Source organism: Mastigoproctus giganteus, chromosome 3, assembly GCF_048544385.1.
Source record: "Mastigoproctus giganteus isolate SK-2022 chromosome 3, ASM4854438v1, whole genome shotgun sequence".
In the NCBI taxonomy this organism is placed as follows: domain Eukaryota; kingdom Metazoa; phylum Arthropoda; class Arachnida; order Uropygi; family Thelyphonidae; genus Mastigoproctus; species Mastigoproctus giganteus.
In genome coordinates this window covers 137,181,608-137,200,614 of record NC_143577.1, presented here as the reverse complement: position 1 = coordinate 137,200,614, position 19,007 = coordinate 137,181,608, and the positions used below count along the sequence as shown (strand labels likewise).

At 37.1% G+C, this 19,007-nt stretch overlaps 1 protein-coding gene across 1 annotated transcript in view; it reads left to right on the top strand.

Moving 5' to 3' along the window:
* The window catches only part of twr (signal peptidase complex catalytic subunit SEC11 homolog C twr), a 135,593-nt gene extending 122,488 nt beyond the window's left edge, over positions 1–13,105 (top strand). The window contains exon 6 of the mRNA XM_090370669.1: positions 12,805–13,105. Within this exon, the coding sequence (XP_090226795.1) occupies positions 12,805–12,855 (51 nt within the window). The 3' untranslated portion in view covers positions 12,856–13,105. The remainder of the gene's footprint in view (positions 1–12,804) is intronic.
* Positions 13,106–19,007: the final 5,902 nt, after the last annotated feature.

The following is a 19,007-nucleotide window of genomic DNA, read 5'->3' as shown; positions in this document are numbered from 1 at the left end:
GTCAGGCCACGCCTTGAGTACTGCGTACAGGTCTGGAGGCCTTATTTTAGGAAGGATGTAGATTTACTTGAGCGTGTACAGAGAAGGGCAACAAGATTGGTGAGGGAAATGAAGGGATCCTCTTACCAAGAGAGGCTTAAGTTCTGCAAATTGCAGTGGCTGGAGACTAGGCACCTACGCGGTGATCTGATTGAGGTGTATAAGGCCTTGAATGGGTTGAACACGCTGAATTCTGATGGGATCCTTCCACTTGTTCAGTTTACGAACCTAAGGGGGCATAAATTCAAATTAAGGACGGTCAGATGTAGAATAGATGTGCAGAAATTTGATTTTAGCCAGCGGGCGGTTAATTGCTGGAATAAACTTCCATCTGTCGTTGTGGAAGTTGATAGGTTGAATAAATTTAAGGAGGAACTGGACAGGCATTTGGAGGGAATGGTGTGGTTTTTTTTTTTTTTTTTTTTTTTTGGCTGATGCTGCATAAGCTCATATACTGGCTTTCTTGCATCACATGCCACTACTACTACTAACACTGAAACATTTCCTAGAAGCAACCATGTTGAAGTGTAGGACCACTATCAAGGTTGAGAATCAACTCCAACAGCTACTGAATAGTTCAGCACTGACATACTGACATTTTGGCCTAGACAAATGCAAAATCCATGATTGCATCAAGGACATCCAGTTGACTGAACCTACAAATATCTGAGGATGATTAGCATTAGTTGAGGCATATGATGCAAGAAAACAGGCTTATACAGCATCAGCCAAAAAAAAAAAAAGAAAAAAAAAAAGCAAAAAGCAGCATTGTGCCTACTGAAACCATTCAATGCCTTATACACCTCAGTCGGATCACCTCGCAGGTGCCTAGTCTCCAGATCCTGCAACTTGTATAATTTAAGCCTTTCCCCATAAGCACACCCCTTTGTTCCCCTCACCAATCTTGTTGCCCTTCTCTGTACTCGTTTTAGCAACTCTATATCCTTCCTAAAATGAGGCCTCCAGACCTGTATACAGTACTCAAGGTGTGGCCTGACCATTGCCTCATACAAAGGGATAATTGCCTCCTTGTCTCTACTAGCAAAATTCCTATATATCATTGACAAAACTCCATGACCTTCTTTCTCTGGCAGCCCCTCTGCATTGCTCAGAGAACTTCATATCTGACTGCACAATTACCCCAGGTCTTTTTCATTCTCCATCTCCCTGATTGTAGTACCACACAGTTGGTACAATTCACTTCAGTGACTGCTACCCATATGCATTACTTTGCATTTCTCAAGGTTAAACTTCAATTGTCACTTCTCAGCCCATCTGCCTAACTTTTCTAGATCCTGTTGCAGTAGCATACTGTCTTTAGTGTCATTAACAACCCTGCCAACCTTTGTATCACCTGCAAACTTGGACATCAAGCCTTATATACATTCATTCGATATCATTGATAAATATACAAAACAACACTGTGTCCAGCACCAATGCCTGCAGGACTACTAATAACATTACTGCATAGAGCAGTGTCCATTTATTACCACTCTCTGCCATCTCCTCTCAACCATCCCTTTATCCATTGCAGCAACTTGCCCTTAATGCCATACCCTCCAATTTGTACAGCAGTCTTCCATGTGCAACAGTATCAAAAGCTTTCCTGAAATCCAAGTATAGTCAGTCCTCGTATAACACGTGTTTACACTACACGAATTCGATCATACACGATTTATAAATAGGGGACGATATCTTATATAACACGAACCAAATTCACTTATGCACGATTCGCCTTTGTGTTTACAAGAAATGGCAGTCGAATGCAGAATCACCCCAACCGAACGCAACACAATAGGAATGAAGAGAAGATTCTGAAAATGTATTTATGTTTTTTATATCAGTGAAGGGGAAACACATTTCACCATAATAACGTAAAAACCAACACAATTCCAGCTATTGGTATAATTGCAAATGCAAATAGATCGAGTTTACCACCAGTTTATAACAGATTCCACTAGCAGAAACTCAACTGGAAATTGTTTTTATTGTTTTATGGTAGTAACCCCCAGAAATGTGCTTTAGTAAAATGTGAGGTGTTAATCTCTGCCTTTACGGTGTTGTTTATTCAGTTGCTACACGCATGCAACTTTGTTTATGTGTATCAAGCGTGCGTCCTCGTTTTGTAATTGTGCTTTATTCCCTAAAAATGAGTAAAATACTTAAAAGGTGTGAAAAGGACGCGTCCTGGTGAAGACACTGCAGATTCAGAGAGAAAAAGAAAAGCAATATCGATAAACAGAGGTGGACTGGGTCAAAAATTCTTACCCGGAAAAATTTATAGTAACCTTATACTATGGTTTATGGCCAAAATCACACAGGCCTCCGGCCCACCAGGGTTTCCCCGGAAAGGCTTATGGCCCATCCGCCTCTGCCGATAGAGAAAAAAATATGAAATTGTGAAACGCTTTGAGCGAAATGAAAGACCATGTGATATTGCACGTGCTACAGACCTAAATGAGGCAATGCCGAGAATTACAAAGAATGCAAAGAAAATAAAAACAACTTTCATAGCACGAGTAACTCAAAGTGTAATTAAAATCCATTAGATTAAGACAAAGAATTGGAAGAGATGGAACGGCTGTCATCTGTTTGGATAGAAAATCAAACAAAAAAACAAGTTTGCTTACGATAGAAGCAAAAGCATTAGGAATATTTTATTACGTAATAGTCGTAATAAAATACGTAATATTTTATTACGATTATTTATTGTGTTTGGTAATGTTTTGGTTACAAATGTGTATTCAATCTTTTCCCATAGGGCCTGTTTATATTGCACGATTTTGCATTGCACAAGGGTTTCTAGGAACACAACTATCGTGCTATACGAGGACTGACTGTATATGATATCAAAATTATTTTCTGCATCAATTCCTTTGTGACAACATTGTAGTATCCAATAAAATTGGTTAGTCAAGACTTCCCCTTAACAAATCCAGCTGTGTCTGAACTATTACTGCAGTCTTGTGTAGGTGATCCTGTATCGCCTCTTTAACCAGTGACTCCATTATTTTCTCCACAACAGAGGTTAAACTAACAGGTCTATAATTATTTGTGTCACCCTTTGGAACCTCCTTTGTGAATTGAGGATATATTTGCACATCTCCAGTCAATGGGGCCCCTCTTATATCTGCCTCCCCTGAATTTAAAGATGCTCTCATAATTATGGCTAAGGGTTTGCTAACTTCCATCGCTGCCTCCATGCACCCCAGGTGCCTTTTTTATGTTTAACTTCAACAATTTCTCCTCCACTTTGCCTTCAGTTATTACAAAATCAATTAGCTCCCTGTTAGTTTGATAAACTTTTGGCATTCCCCTCCTTGAATAACTCCTCGTGTGAATGTAGATGCAAAATACTCATTCAGTTTATCAGCTACTTGAGCAGGATTATCAGTAGTCGAACCATCTATGCTAAGTGGACCAATCTGATTCACCCCCTATATGAGTAAAGAACTCTTTTCTCTCTTTGCATCCTTTGCCAAAGATTTCTTGTAATCTGCCTTTGCCTGCCTAACCTCCCTTGTGACTTGATTACAGACTAGCTTATATCTGCCATAGGCTTCTCTCTCTCGCCTGATAATTTATATGCATTTCTTGCATTTTTCTTTTCTTCCACGAGCCTCATTGGGTGCCTCCGTAGCCAGGTGGGCAGGAGCAGCAGTGCATAGCACACACTTCTTGATTATACTGGAGTTCGAGCCTGTGCCCACCAAATACGGAGGATGCGGAAAGGTCAGGGAATGACCACTGCATATCCCCGGAGCAATATGGCCTTAGTTGCTAATGCTCCTTAAAAAAAAAAAAAAAAAAACCCAAACAAACGAGCCTCATTATTTCATCTGACGTCCATTTAGGCCTAAACCTTGAACAGTATTTCTTAGTTGGTATGAAAAGCTTAGTAGCCTCCAAGATTAAGTCCCTGAAGGTTTCCCATTTAGAATTCCCCGTTGGTAACATCATCAGTTGATCCCACTGTATAGAATTTAAAAGCTGTCTAATACCACTGTAGTCACCTTTACGAAAGCAAAAACCCTTCCCTTTAACCCTTGATGGCAATTACATCTTTAATTAAATCCTACATCAGTAGACTCTGATCACTGTAACCTAGTGGTTATTTTATCTGCAAATTCTTAATGCATGAATAATCACTGCTGATAATCAGATCGAGTATTCCCTCTTTATGCCCCTCGAACATAATGCATACTCGCCAGTTAGAACACAAGGAAATCCAGACCCTCCTCACTGAGAAGCCTGCTAAAATTAAAGCTGAATGGAGGGTACATGGTCACAGCCATTAACACACATGCAGCTACTATATTCATGTACTCCTTTAGATCATAAATTATACTAACACTGAGCTGGAGGATATTGAGATCAACCAGGATGATTTATTTATTTATTTTGACTTGCTAATAGCACCCGGCCTTGAGACTGACCAAATCGAGATATTCAGGAGGAAATCCACAACTACCAACAGCTGGTCTCAAACCCCACACACTCCACTCAGTACAGTCTAGCGCTCTTGCTAACTAGGCTACCGGGGCCCACCAGAATAATGATGGATAAGAGCTGCTGACTCCACCACCCAAAGTTGGGCATTGAGAGACTGACCATTGCCTGGAAAGGAGGGAGGGACAAATTGAACAAGTGAAGGTGATTAAGATTTCCTCGAAGTAATCACACAGGATTACTTTCAGGAAAACACATCGCCAGTCTACCAAGTCGTAAGAAAGACAAATGCCAACTTAGCAAGAAGACCCCACTCACATAGGTAGAAGTAAATCCAGAGAAATGTACCAACTGTGTGGTACTGCACTTAGTGGTAGAAAATGAAAAAGACTGGGAGTAATTGTGCAGTCAGATATGAAATTTTCTGTGCAATGCAGACAGGCTGCCAGCAGGTCATGGGGTATTGTCAATGATATACAGAAATTTTGCTAGTAGGGAAAAGGAGGTGATTATCCCTTTGTATGGGCATGGCTTGAGTACTGTGTACAGGTCTGGAGACCTCATTTTAGGAAGGATGCAGAGTTGCTTGAGCAAGTATAGAGAAGGACAACAAGATTGGTGAGGGGAATGAATGCATGGTCTTACCAAGAAAGGCTTAAGTTCTGCAAGTTGCAATTTTCAGGACTTAAGCCTTTGAGGCACCTTTAGATGATCTGATTGAGGTATGTAATGCCTTGAATGGGTTGAGCAGGCTCAATTCTGATAGGATTCTTCCTCTTCAGATTACGAATCTGAGGGTGCATAAATTCAAATTGAGGAAAGAAAGTTATAGCATAGTTGTGCAGAAATTTGCCTTTAGCCAGCAGGTAGCTGATTGCTGAAACAAACTTCCATCTGTTGTGGAAGTTACAGCTTAAATAAATTCAAGGAGGAACTGGACAAAAGTTTAGAGGGAATGGATGTGTGAAATGGTTTTTTTTTTTTTTTTGGGCTGATGCTATGTAAGCTTGCTTTCTTGCATGTCATGCCTTTACTACTACATAGAAGAAACAAAGACAGAAAGACTGGGCGATTACCTTCATCAAAATTACATAGATAAGATGGCATCCAAAACATGGCTCACAAACAGGATGTTCTTCCCTGAGACTGAAGGATTCATGCTCTCCATCTAAGATCACTAAGATCAGATAATCAACACCAGGAACTACAGGAAGTACATTGCCAACAACCCCCGAATGATAGATGACACTTGTCAATGATACCATCTGTCCACAGAAACAATCCACCACATTACCCCAGGATGTGGCTGATCACCCAGATGGAGTACACTCACAGACATGGTCAGGTAGCCAGGATAATACATCAGAAGCTAGTGCAAAAATACCAGTTGATCAAAGAAGGTGTACCATATTACAAGTATGTGCCTTGGGCCATACTAGAGACCCCTAGTCATAAACTGTATTGGGACTGTGCCATAATAATGGTCAAGATGATCCTGCCCAGCAGATCAGACTTAACCCTCATCTATAAGAAGGAAATGGCTATCTGCGTGATTGACATAGCAGTGAACAAAACCAGCAGCCTCCAGAAATCCTATGAGGAAAAGATCAGGAAGTACACAGAACTAAGACAAGAAGGCAAGGAAATGTGGCATATGTAACAAGTAATGGCTATCTTGATCACCATATCAACCACATGGTGTCAAAGAGCCTCAGTAAGAACATATCAGCAATAGCCCCCTCCCCCAGAGAACACTTACATGGAACTTCAGAGAGCTGTGATCATGAACATGTGTAGGATAGTAAGAGAGTTCCTTGACCAACAATAATAATAATAGTAACCAGACTTAACCAACCACCCTATGCACTTTGTACCATTACTTCTCATGAGGCAGAAAAATCCCATATAGGAAAAAGGTTATAATAATAATATTAATGTGCCGATTGATGAATGCATCATCTAGCATTTTATATTGCCTGGTAATAACACACAGGGGTGCCATTTCTCTGTGTGGTAGGACACCATACCTTGACCTGCTTATGTTGGTTCACACCTGAGTGTGGTCACATATAGTATGCTAGGTGTTGTATTTTAGGACTTGCACATGGGGAGCACCTGGTTTACCAAAAGTTCCACCATTGTGAAGGTGCAAGCATAGTCATTTTGTTTTCACAGAATGACTGGACCTCACTGAAATTCTGTCCACTTGACTATCACCTGAATATCAGTCCCATCAGCGTTTTAGACTCCCAGGTAGCAAGCCTAACTTGTCATACCCACGGGAGCCTCAAGGAATGTGTGTATTGCTTGGGAAAAGGATGTGCAAAAGCTGGTAGTTGGGTTCATTAATGATTCATTGTACAGACTTTGCCCCACATTTTGACATGCGGATATTCCCTTTCAGCTGCGTGCATTTTCTGTAATATTTCTTTCCATTGGTTCTGTTTTGATTTAACCTATATTTATGTTAATAATTGTTCCCCAGACTAAAAAGAACATAACCTCAACTTCAAACTCACAAACCACTACCTCATTTATCCATTCAGCTTTCCTTTTTATATCTTTCCTAAAACTTAAGTCAGTTGTTTCTAAGCAACAAGGGAAGATAGTAATAATAGAGGCATGTGATACAAGAAAGCAAGCATATGAGCTTATTTAGCATCAACCCAAAAAAAAAAAAAAATTCACATACCCATTCCCTCTAAATGTTTATCCAGTTCCTCCCTGAATTTATTTTAGCTATAAACTTCCACAATCCCAGTTGGAAGTTTGTGCCAGCAATTAACCACCCACTCCCTAAAGGCAAATTTCTGCACATCTATTCTACAACTGTCTTTCCTCAATTTGAATTTATGTCCCCTCAGGTTTGTAATCTGAGCAAGCGGAAGAATCCCATCAGATTTCAGCATGCTCAACCCATTGAAGGCCTTATACACCTCAATCAGATCACCTCACAGGTGCCTAGTCTCCAGCCGCTGCAATTTGCAGAACTTAAGCCTTTCTGGGTAAGAGGACCCCTTCATTCCCCTCACCAATCTTGTTGCCCTTCTCTGTACACGCTCAAGCAACTCTACATCTTTCCTAAAATGAGGCCTCCAGTGACCATTGCCTTATACAAAGGGATAACCACTCCTTTTCTCTGCTAGCAAAATTCCTGGATATCATTGACAATACCCCATGACCTGCTCTGGCAGCCTGTCTGCATTGTTCAGAAAAGTTCATATCTGACTGCACAATCACTCCCAGGTCTTTTTCAATTTCTACCACCCCAGAGAAACGTACCACACAGTTCATACATTTCCCTGTGGTTAATTCTACCCATATGCAATACTCTGCATTTGTCAATGTTAAATTTCAGTTGCCACTTCTCAGACCATCTGCCAAATTTTCTAAATCCTTTTGCAGTAGCACACTGTCATTACTGTCATTAACAATCCTCCCAATCTTCTGCATCTGTAAACTTCGACACTAAGCCTGATATACCTTCATCAATATCATTGATAAAGATACAAAACAACACTGAACCCTGTGGGACTCCACTAATAGGTTAAAAGTAGCCGCAGGCAGAGGTGAAGGCAATTCTTCCACTGCTTCTATTAGAATGAGCAGCAGCCTGGGCGATGGGGTGCTGATGGTTTTTATGTGCTGTGTTTGGGTAACTAAGAATAAGAATAGGTTCATGTATACTTGCATGTACACCAATGCTAGAAGTATAGTAAATTTGATGAATTTGAAGTGCTGGTCAAGACATCAAAGGCTGATATTGTTGGGATATCAGAGATGTGGTTTCACACATATATTAGGAATGCAGAATTGGAATTTGGGAGTGCAATGTGTACAGAAAGGATAGGCATGATAGGAAGGGAGAAGTAGTTATGCTCTTAATTAATTAATAAAAACAAAATATAAGGAAGTGCATCCAGTTGATATAGATGGATAGTGCCATGTTGAGTCAGTTTGGTGTGACATAGGCACTGGGAAAGCAAAAATGAAAGTAGGAGTGTGTTATAGACCTAATGACTCTAATGAGTACAATGAACAATTGTACAGAGAAATAGAATGGGCCATAAAATCAGATTGTGTTATAATGGAGGATTTTAACTTCCCAGCTGTTGACTGGAACTTGTGGATTCGCACACTAGCAAGACTTTTGTGATTTATTGGATGACTGTTTTCTTCAGCAGCACGTTTGAGAGGCAACCAGAGATGGTAATACTCTCAATCTAGTTATCAGCAGTGATTATTTGTGCATTAAGAATTTGCAGATTAAGGAACCACTAGGTGGCAGTGATCACAGTGTACTGATGTGGGATTTACTTAAAAAGATAAATACCATCAGGGGTAAAGGGAAGAATTTTTGCTTCCGTAAAGGTGAGTAGAGTGGTCTGAGTTTTTAAATTCTGTACAGTGCGATCAACTGATGTTATCAACAGCAAATTCTGTGGGTAGCATTCGAGGAATTAATCGTGGAAGCTGCTAGGTTTTCATACCGAGTAAGAAATACTCTTCAAGGTGTAGGCCTAAATGGATGTTAGATGAACTAATGAGACTCGTAGCAGAGAAGAAAAATGCATGGGATGCATATAAATTATCAGGCGACACACAAGCCTATGGTGGATATAAGCTAGTTTGTAATCAAGTCACAAAGGAGATTAGGAAAGCAAAGGCAGATTACGAGAAATCTTCGGCAAAGTATGCTAAGAGAAACAGCAAGGATTTCTTTACTGATATAAACTCTAAAAGGAAGGGGATGAATCAGATTGGTCCACTTGATATCAGTGATTCGACTGTTGATGATCCTACTTAGATAGCTGATAATTTGAATGAGTATTTTGCATCTATGTTCACACATGAGGAGTTAAAAGAGGAAAATGACAGAAGTTTATCAAACTGTAACAGTGTTCTTAATGATTCTGTAATAACAGAGATCAAAGTGGAGGAGAAATTGTTGAATCTTGCGCCATTAAACCCCAAACAACAACAACAACAACAAATTGTTGAAGTTGAACTTAAGGCACCTGAGGCGGGTGGGATTTACCAGTTATATTAAAGGAGGCGGCAAAGGAAGTAAGCAAATCCTTGGCCATAATTATGAGAGCATCCTGGACTCAGGTGAAGTCCCCACGGACTGGAGATGTACCCCCCAATTCATAAAGGGGATCTAAGGGAGACACGAGTAATTATAGATCAGTTAGTCTAACTTCTGTTCTGGGTAAAATAATGGAGTCACTGGTTAAAGTTGCATTGCAGGATCATCTAGACAAGACTGCAACAATAATTCAGACACAGCATGCGTTTGTTGAGGGAAAGTCTTTTCTAACAAATTTCATTGGATACTATGATATGGTTCAAAGGAATTGAATGCAAAAAATAATTATAATATGATATACTTGGATTTCGGGAAAGCTTTTGACACTGTTATGCATGAAAAATTACTGTGCAAATTGGAGCAGAATGGTATTAAGGGTAATTTGCTACAATGGATAAAAGGATGGTTGAGTGGGAGAAGACAATTGTAATCAATGGACCTACCTAATGCTGTCTAGATAGCATCAGCAAACACTCTTGCACCCATTATATTTAAGTGTATCCTATCCCTGTAGAAGCAGTGTCTCCTGTTAACAAGCACAGACCATGCTTGGAAAAATTCTACCCCATGAGCCTTGTGCAATCCCTCCAGGACCAAATTGATTGACAAGGCTCACATCATTTACTCCCTCCTATCATGTATGGGCAGAATTGGAGAACTTTCAGATTTAACCCAAACTCACAACTATTTTTTAACATTGACCTGTACTTGTTAATTAAATCTGCAGATCTCCTACTCTTAATGTCATTAGTGCCAATGTGTACAACAGTATCATACTTTGTGCCCTTAAAAATGATATCTGCTCTACAACATCAATCTTTGCACCTGGCAGACATACCCTGGTCCTATCCCATCTATCCTTTTTACACCCTATATTAACTGTCTCCGTGACAATAGTCATCGACAATAACTAACTCCTGTGGGACCAGTGCATTCTGCCTTGGAGATTGCAGCTTTGTTGCCTGATGAAAAAGACTGGGCTCTGGCGTTGAGTTGGGCAACTGAGAGATTGATGGGACTCTCATATTAATTTCTTTGAGGGCATCTATCCTACATCTCAAGCTCTCATAGACGCCCATTAGAACGCTGAGTTGGCACTTCTTTCTAGACACTGTCTGCACCTAGCACACACGCGCGCACACACACACACACACACACACACACACACACACACGCGCGCGCGCACACACAAAGACATCTTCCTTGGCTAGATCATGTTTTTGTTCCTGAGAGTTCAGCAGACATTTCACAAGTTGCACATTTTTTTAGTCTGTGATACATTGGAGAATGCCCCCCCCCCTCATTTCACCCTTGAATCACTGCACTCCTACCACTTTATGCCCATTGATTTCCTGCTCTAGTCTGGGGCATGATATTGAAAATTAATAAGATCAGTAAATTTAATTAATTATCAATCCTACACTATCTAATAGATTCCTAAATGCAGTGATGCATATTACGCTCTCTTGTTTTATGGCGCCTCCGTAGCCAGGTGGGAAGGAGCAGCAGTGTGTAGCACATGCTTTTTGATTAGACCGGGGTTTGAGCCCATCACCACCAAATACGGAGGATGCAGAAAGGTCAGGGAATGACCACCGCATATTCCCAAAGCAATTTGGCCTTAGTTGCTAATGCTCCTAAAAACCAAATAATAACAGTAATAACTCGTGTTTTACATTGGAGCTATCTGTTTGCCCCAATTAAAAATTTGGATTCTCTACCTCTCATACTAAAACAGTGGCTGTAAAATTCGAACAAAACAATGGATTTGCGTATGGATATAAACAATGGATATGGATTTAAGTAGTAGCCTACAAAAACTATCTAAATAAAAATATAAACAACCAGCATAACTAGAACTATAAGGCCACTTTTAAAGTACAATATAATATAACAATTAAGTAAATAAAATGGCAAACACTTATTGCTTTTTTGGAGCCTGTAATTCACAGCTGAAATTTGTAGTCTTAGAAGATAGTAGCAAGCAGCTACTGTCTTCCTAATTTTCATCCCACTTGCTATTCTATGATATTGTAAGTCACAATGCCTTTTTTATTTCGATATTACCACTGAAAAAAAAAATTTAATAAATAGAAATCATTCTTCATATGTCACTCATAATTTTAACAATGATGTTGTTGTTCTTTCTTATTCATAAAATGAATGGAAGTGTTATTCTCACTGTCAAGAATTTTAGAACTGAACTGGGGGTCATAAATTCAAATTACAGGGCTTGAGGTTTAGATTAGATTAGATTATAGGAAGTTTTTTTTTTTTTTTTTTTAGCCAGCAAGTTGCTGATAGCTGGAATAAGTTTCCCTTGCAGGTAGTTGAGGCTGACAATTTGAATAAATTCAAAGGTCACCTGGATACTTACCTGTGTGAGGAGGGAAACATAACTTGTGTTTTCTTATCTACTTGTGTTTTTTTGCTAGTGCAGCAAATGCCTGTGGCTTCCTTGCACTATATGGCGAATACTGTTACTATACGAGGTGAATTTGGCATTCTTTTCACAGACTTCCCTGCTCATTTTGACCTACTTAGGAACCTTTTTAGTGTAGACCCATAACTGATATTGCACTCCTTGTACACTTGATCATCAGTACTCTAATGGTATTTGATATTTTCTGTAATGATATTTTCTTTTGTAATAAGTTTGTCCTATGTGCAGGTCATACGTCAGAATTTTTTTCCTTTCACACCACATGCAAGTTAATTTCTGCTGTAGAAACATCCTCCTTTGCAAGAAATGAAATAACATTGCATTTTTCTAGCCTGGGCATGCTCATTACTCTGAATACCATATTGCCACTGCACATCTCGTAAACAGAATGTGCAGTGACAGACTATAGTATTCAGAGCAGTGGGCATATGTAGCAGAGGTATATATACTTTTGTACCTTTACTCATTAAAATAATTAGTATCAATTCATAATTACATGCCACCCATGGGAGCATCTAATTTAAATTTAGACAAACAATGTTTTCGTTTAACTTGCTCCCATATAAAATGGTATGTGCATGTATTTTTTGTAATTGTCAATGGATTTCTTTATTTTTGATATTTTATTAGTAGTAATTTTTGAACAGATTTTGCTGAGTTAATTTTTTTTCCTATAAAGTTTTCATTAAAGCTGTATATGGCAATTTAAAAATAAAAAACTTAACAAATATGCACATAGATGTTTAAGTGCCTCTGTAAATACATGTTATTTTTTTCCTTATAGTATGCTGTTTTAGGGTGCCTCGGACTCTTTGTTCTTGTTCATCGAGAGTGATTTAGGCTTCTTACATTTTGCTACTCAAGAACCACGCTCAAAAAATTTTAAAAATAAATGGAAGGTTTCAGCAGTGTTTATGATTGCATTAAATTAAAAGCATTATCTGGTCTTAGCGAAGAAGGAAGTGGTATCTCTTTGCTCAGGATGTGTTTTGGTCATGTTTATGACAGTAATTTCTTCCATAAATCTGTGTATCCTGTGATGGAAACAAGAATACAATTACAAAATATATTTGGTTTACATAAAATGTGTGCATTCATAAACAAATGATAGTTAAATGAATTATTGTAATTTAATCTGCCTTATAGCATTTAGTTGCGTAATTTAATAACATAAAATAATGTCATCACTCCAGAGAAAAGATTTTTTTTTTTCTGTAGATGTTGCAGAGTATTAAGCCTGAAGTTGGTTTTGTTTTGTTTTTTTCAATGTGGTAAGATAATTTACCTTTGCATCTTTCTATGCAATTATTAAATTGTGTGAGAAGAATATTATCATTTGGCTGGTTGTGTGTTGGGTTCTTACTATATTAGAAAGGATAAATACAAAGTGAATACATTACAGATAACTTAAAGTGGAAAGGCTTTTTTTGCACCTGAGAACTGATATAAATGGTATTATGAATTATATATAATTTGCGCAGTTTATAGCTTTGGCTGCTTTTCAGAATTAAAAAAAAAGTTTCTTGTGACAACAATAAGGAACTGTTTTTTAAGAAGAAATCCCTTCTGGCTGTTTCTTTTCTGTCTTGGTAACATTTGATCATATTTTAGCATTTGCTTTCATTTGGTGAAATTACACTGCACTTTTATTTTTATGGATCTGCCTAACAGCAGAAGATATATGTCACCCTAATCCAGGCAAATTAAAATTTTCCAAATAATTCTTGAAAAGATTTTGTTCAGAGATGTGCTTTTATGTTAAAAAACAGAATTTTTATTCCTGCTCCTTTCTTCTTTCCTCCCCCTTTCTTCCCCTTATTTCCTTTAATGACTGGTTGCGAGTTCTTCCTTATTATTATTCAGGCTGAATACTAGGTGCCTCCATAGCCAGGTGGGCAGAAGCAGCAGTGCATAGCACACACTTGATTAGACCGAGGTTCGAGCCCGTGACCACCAAATATGGTGGATGCGGAAAGGTCAGAGAATGACCACCGCATATCCCCATAGCAATATTGCCTTAGTTGCTAATGCTCCTAAAAGCCAAATAACAAGCAAACAACAAGCTGAATACTAATTTTAAATTTAAGTTAAGAAACAACGTGGTATATTATGACAAAGAAAACTGTTTATAATTTGTAAAGTTTATCCATGGCTTGGAACTAAACGGATTGATGTCAGAAAAGAGGTCAGTTATTATTTTTTGGCAAACAGATTGAAAATGTCTCTTCTTTCTGTAATACACGGTGATAATTTTTTTAATTTGGAAACCGTACCTTATGTACATTAGTGTGTGTGTGTGTGCACGTGCACACACACAACACACACACTTGGAGAGTTTATATTATAACATGATATATTATGCAATATTTGTTTATTAATATATTATAATAACATTTAAAGATTCAAACCTTCTTTTGTTTTTATGCATCTTGATTAATCTGCTTGACAGTGCCCAATTTAATAAGCTGTTACTTTATATTATTACAATAATGATTTTTTTTTTTTTTGTGCTTGCATATGTCTGTGTGTTTATTTTTATAATACATTGTGAAATAACACAAGTTAAGAAAATTACTGAAAGATTGTAACTTGTTATTTGTTGTAATCTGAAATAAGGAGTGCTAGTACTCTTGTATATTACAAAAGTACAGTGAGACCCCAAATATTTTTTCAGAATAACAAATGAAAAGTATCAATATGATTATTGATTTATATTTCACTGCTATAGAAGAAATTTTCAGTAATGATGATAATAATCAAATAGCAAAATAGCATTATAATATTGAAGGGTTTCATAATAATGCTATGCTGTAGTCCATTAATACCAGATGTTTCATAAACAAAATTTAAAAATTTTGTATTCATTGAAGACTTAAAAGGCCAACTTGTAGGATATTTAATTTTTTCTACTTATTGTTGTAGTTTGATGCTGCTAGAATACCATTGGGAAATTGCTGTTTGAATATTAGCTTTTTTTTTTTGTTGTTTTTTGTTAATGTCACAGATTTTGAAGCTGCATATGGCAATGCTGTATCTATTTAATTTCCAATAGTTTAACCATTTTCCTGACAGCATTACTTTTATGATGAGCATTGTGCCTTCTGTTGTGATTTTTATAATTCATAAACAGGTACTGCTGCATCTTGTCTTTTTGGAAGTGATTTTCTGGGAACAAGTATAATTACAATAGGCCAAGCTTTTGTGAGATGCCCTCTAACCTTTTAGACATTTAAATTTTGGAGTTCATAATTGCTGCTTCTTTACTCATTGACTTTACTTCTTTACTTTACTTCTTTACTGTGTTATTTTATATTTATTTATTATTATTGTTAATTTTGTGGTATACTGCATCACTAATATCATTTGATTTGTTGGCCTCAACTTTTTTTTTTTTAAATTCCACAATATTCTAATACATTTCCACTTCATATTGGATTTTGTATAGGTATTATTTTCATATTTTCTGGGGATGTCTGTTGGCCCTTCTAGTTTGTTTTGAATTCATTCTGCTACTTTGTCTTTATCTTTTATCAGAATTTGAAGTATATTTTACTTTTAAGTTACTGCTATTTATTAGCAATTTACTGCTATTTATTAGCATATAAATATGCTAATAAATAGCAGTAAATTATAAATTCCATTATAATTCCTTTTTATTCTCTCTCTCTCTCTCTCTCTCTCTCTCTCTCTCTCTCTCTCTCTCTCTCTCTCTTACTTTGTGAAATTCTTCATTTGGTTTATCCCAACTTTCAGACACATTAAGGAATTGAATTCCATTACATTTAATAATTATGTTGTTATTTTGTTAGTCATTTACCTAATTTTTTGTTAGAATGTGCTTATTGAACACAGATGACTTGTGTCATTTACATACTGATGTAAATGATTGATATAGCTTAAGCTATATTAGTTCACCAAGTTCCACTTTTATCTTATTAAAGGAACCACGTACATTGTCATCCAAAAGCTACAGAATGGTGGCAAAGAACTCAGATCTAGAAAACAGAATAAACTACTCATTGGGAATATTGTAGTCAGCTATAAGAATAAAAGCAAAAGGCTGTGCTTATGATATTTAATTTGCAACAGTAAGGAGATGCATAAAAAAGATTAATGTTCAAATTATATTAAACCCATCTTTGCAAGACTCAGGATAAAGTGATTCTGATTATCAATTGTTAACAACCACAGGTCTAATAATATAGGATCATTGAAATTGACTAAATATTTGTTGTTAAAGTGATATTTTTTTTTATTATAATTACTTTATAACCAAACAGAATTACAAAATTCGAGCAGTGGTAATTAGAAATATGTGAATTATATGAGTAAAGGTTAATTAAACTAGTTATGTATTTCACAAGATAAATGTATAAATAAAATATAAATAGAAAATTTAAATACTTAATACAGTAGAACCCGGATAAGAAGTTTTCCAAGGTAATGGAGGTTTAGAACTTATGAGGGAAAACTTCTTAGAAGAGATACAAGCCGACCGGGCTAGCCGAGTGGGTAAAGTACCTGCCCGGCAACCCAAAGGTCGCGGGTTCGATTCCCGCCTCGGGCTTGGATCAAAGTACTGCAAAAACCTTGGGAGGTGCAATATGGCCACAGAAGCTGATGCGCCAACAACTACCAAATCAAAAATCAAAAAATCAAAAAGAAGAGATACACAAGTTAGATACACAAAAGATACACAAGTTAAAGATGATTTTAAGTATTATTTCAGAATTTATAAATATTTTACTCTAGGAAACATTTTTGAACTGAGGATTTTTAATTGATTAACATTCTGTTCATTAAACTCATTACCAAGTTGGAAGGATGAACTCCTTTGGAGTTCATCCTTCTTGTTGGGTTATAGTTGGAAGGATGACTCCTTTGGAGTTCATCCTTCCAACTATAACCCTTCAAATTAGAAAAATATAATATAATTAGGATAATCAGTATAATTAATAATTATTTATACTCATATAATCATATAATTAATAGTTGTAGCATTAAAATAAAACTGACAAGGAGGGGTGAATAATTGGGACCAATACGGTAGATAGACAAAAATACATTTCTTTAAAGAATTACCAAAAATACTAATGATAAAGTATTATAAATTCAGCTTTCTTACCTTAAAACCAAATTCAGCTTTCAACATACCTTAAAAGGTCACCATTACAATAAGATACAACAACAATTCACTAAGCAATTCAGAATTGTTACCACCACCACTATATATAGGGGTGGTATCCGCCAAGAATAAGTAACATTAGTCTTCTCCACTAGTGAAGCATTGCCTATTTGAGGTAGTGCAGTATCAGGGCAACTTGTGAAGGCATTCACAATATGAGATGTAACAAAAACTTCAGTGATTTACTATGAACTAAAATGATGCTATGCACTAACTTATTGAATTACCAAAATGCTTGTATTTAATTTTTTTTTAATATAAAAATAAAGAATTTCTATATTTAAAAATGTATTAAGTGGGAAAACATCATTATAATAATATACTGTGCATTCTTTATCACGTACTTATGCGGGAAAGCTTTTTGCCCGGGAAACCGTAAGAGGTTTCCCCAGGTAAAATGATACATTACTATATATAGAATTGATAATGGGAATTAAGAAACCAAAACCTAGTATAGGGGAAAACTTCTTATGTGGGAATTTCTTATCCTGGTTCTACTATATATATATATATATATATCCGATAATTCAAAATAAAACATATCCGATTGCATTTTGCTGCCTCTAATGATAGCTTAATATTTTATTTATTTATTTTTTTTCTTATTTTATTATATCTTAATATATCTTAACTTTTAATCATTATTTAAATTTATATATAAAATCATCATCCTGGTTAGGATGATTATATTTATATATATATGTGTGTGTGTGTGTGTGTGTATAAAAAATCGTAAAAGTGTAGAACTAAATTATGCACATAAATACGAGGGGTGATCATTTAATTAGTGGTCTGGTGCAAGATCTTATCTTAATTGTCATCATCTGCATCTTCTGTGTATTGTTTTCACCAAGGGAGAATATTTCTCGAAATGCTCTTCCTTGATCTTTTCACACTTTTGCTACCATCGTACCCACACATTAAATGCTTCTTGGCAGCCATTTTTCGAAAGACTGCAAAGTGCTTCAATTGTGGCTCTGTGAGCATTGTTATTGGATGTGAAATGCTTGCCTTCTAGAGCTTTCTTCAGATATGGAAACAGGAAGAAATCACATGGGTAAGTTCTGTGAATAAGGGGGATGTGGCAGAATCTCGGCATCTCTGGCAGTCTTCTCTGCCTGCACAATATTAGCTGTATGGGGCCTAGCATTGTCTTGATGGAGAAACCACTTCACACTGGAAAGTTCGGCCACACCGGAATATAGTCGTCTCCTACCAAGGCACTCATTTCCATACTCTTCATGTCCAAATGGCAACAATCTTGGCATGAGCAAGACAAGATCTATAATTTTAAAGGCTAAGTCAAGTAAATATAAATCTAGTGACCATGTCAAGTCTGAGCTGGTGGGCCGAGTTGCCCCGGCTCTACCTGATTTGAAGGTGATTTCTGTGAGATCGATAAGGAATAAAAGAGTGGTGATTGAGGCTACCACTCAACAAGGTGTCCAAAAGTACAAGATTTGGGACTGGAGGTTGAGGAGACCCTTCGGAGGATGCCTGGACTTGTGGCTTTTGACATAGATCCAGAGGTTTCACAGGAACATTTTCTGAGCGAGCTTTGGGAGAGGAATTTGGTGGGCCAAGGAGTTAGTAAAGACAAAGTTATCTCTGAAACCAAGGTTTTGGCGAGGAATAAAGCCAGGAACTCTCTAGGATACAACTTTGTGGTGGAAGTTTCCCCACGCATTAGAAAAGTGTTGCTAATTCAGTCAAGAATTTTTGTGGACTGGAGTTCCCAACGGGTCCGGGACCTATGGACTCCAACACAATGTTACAAGTGTATGGCCATGTGGCCCGGTATT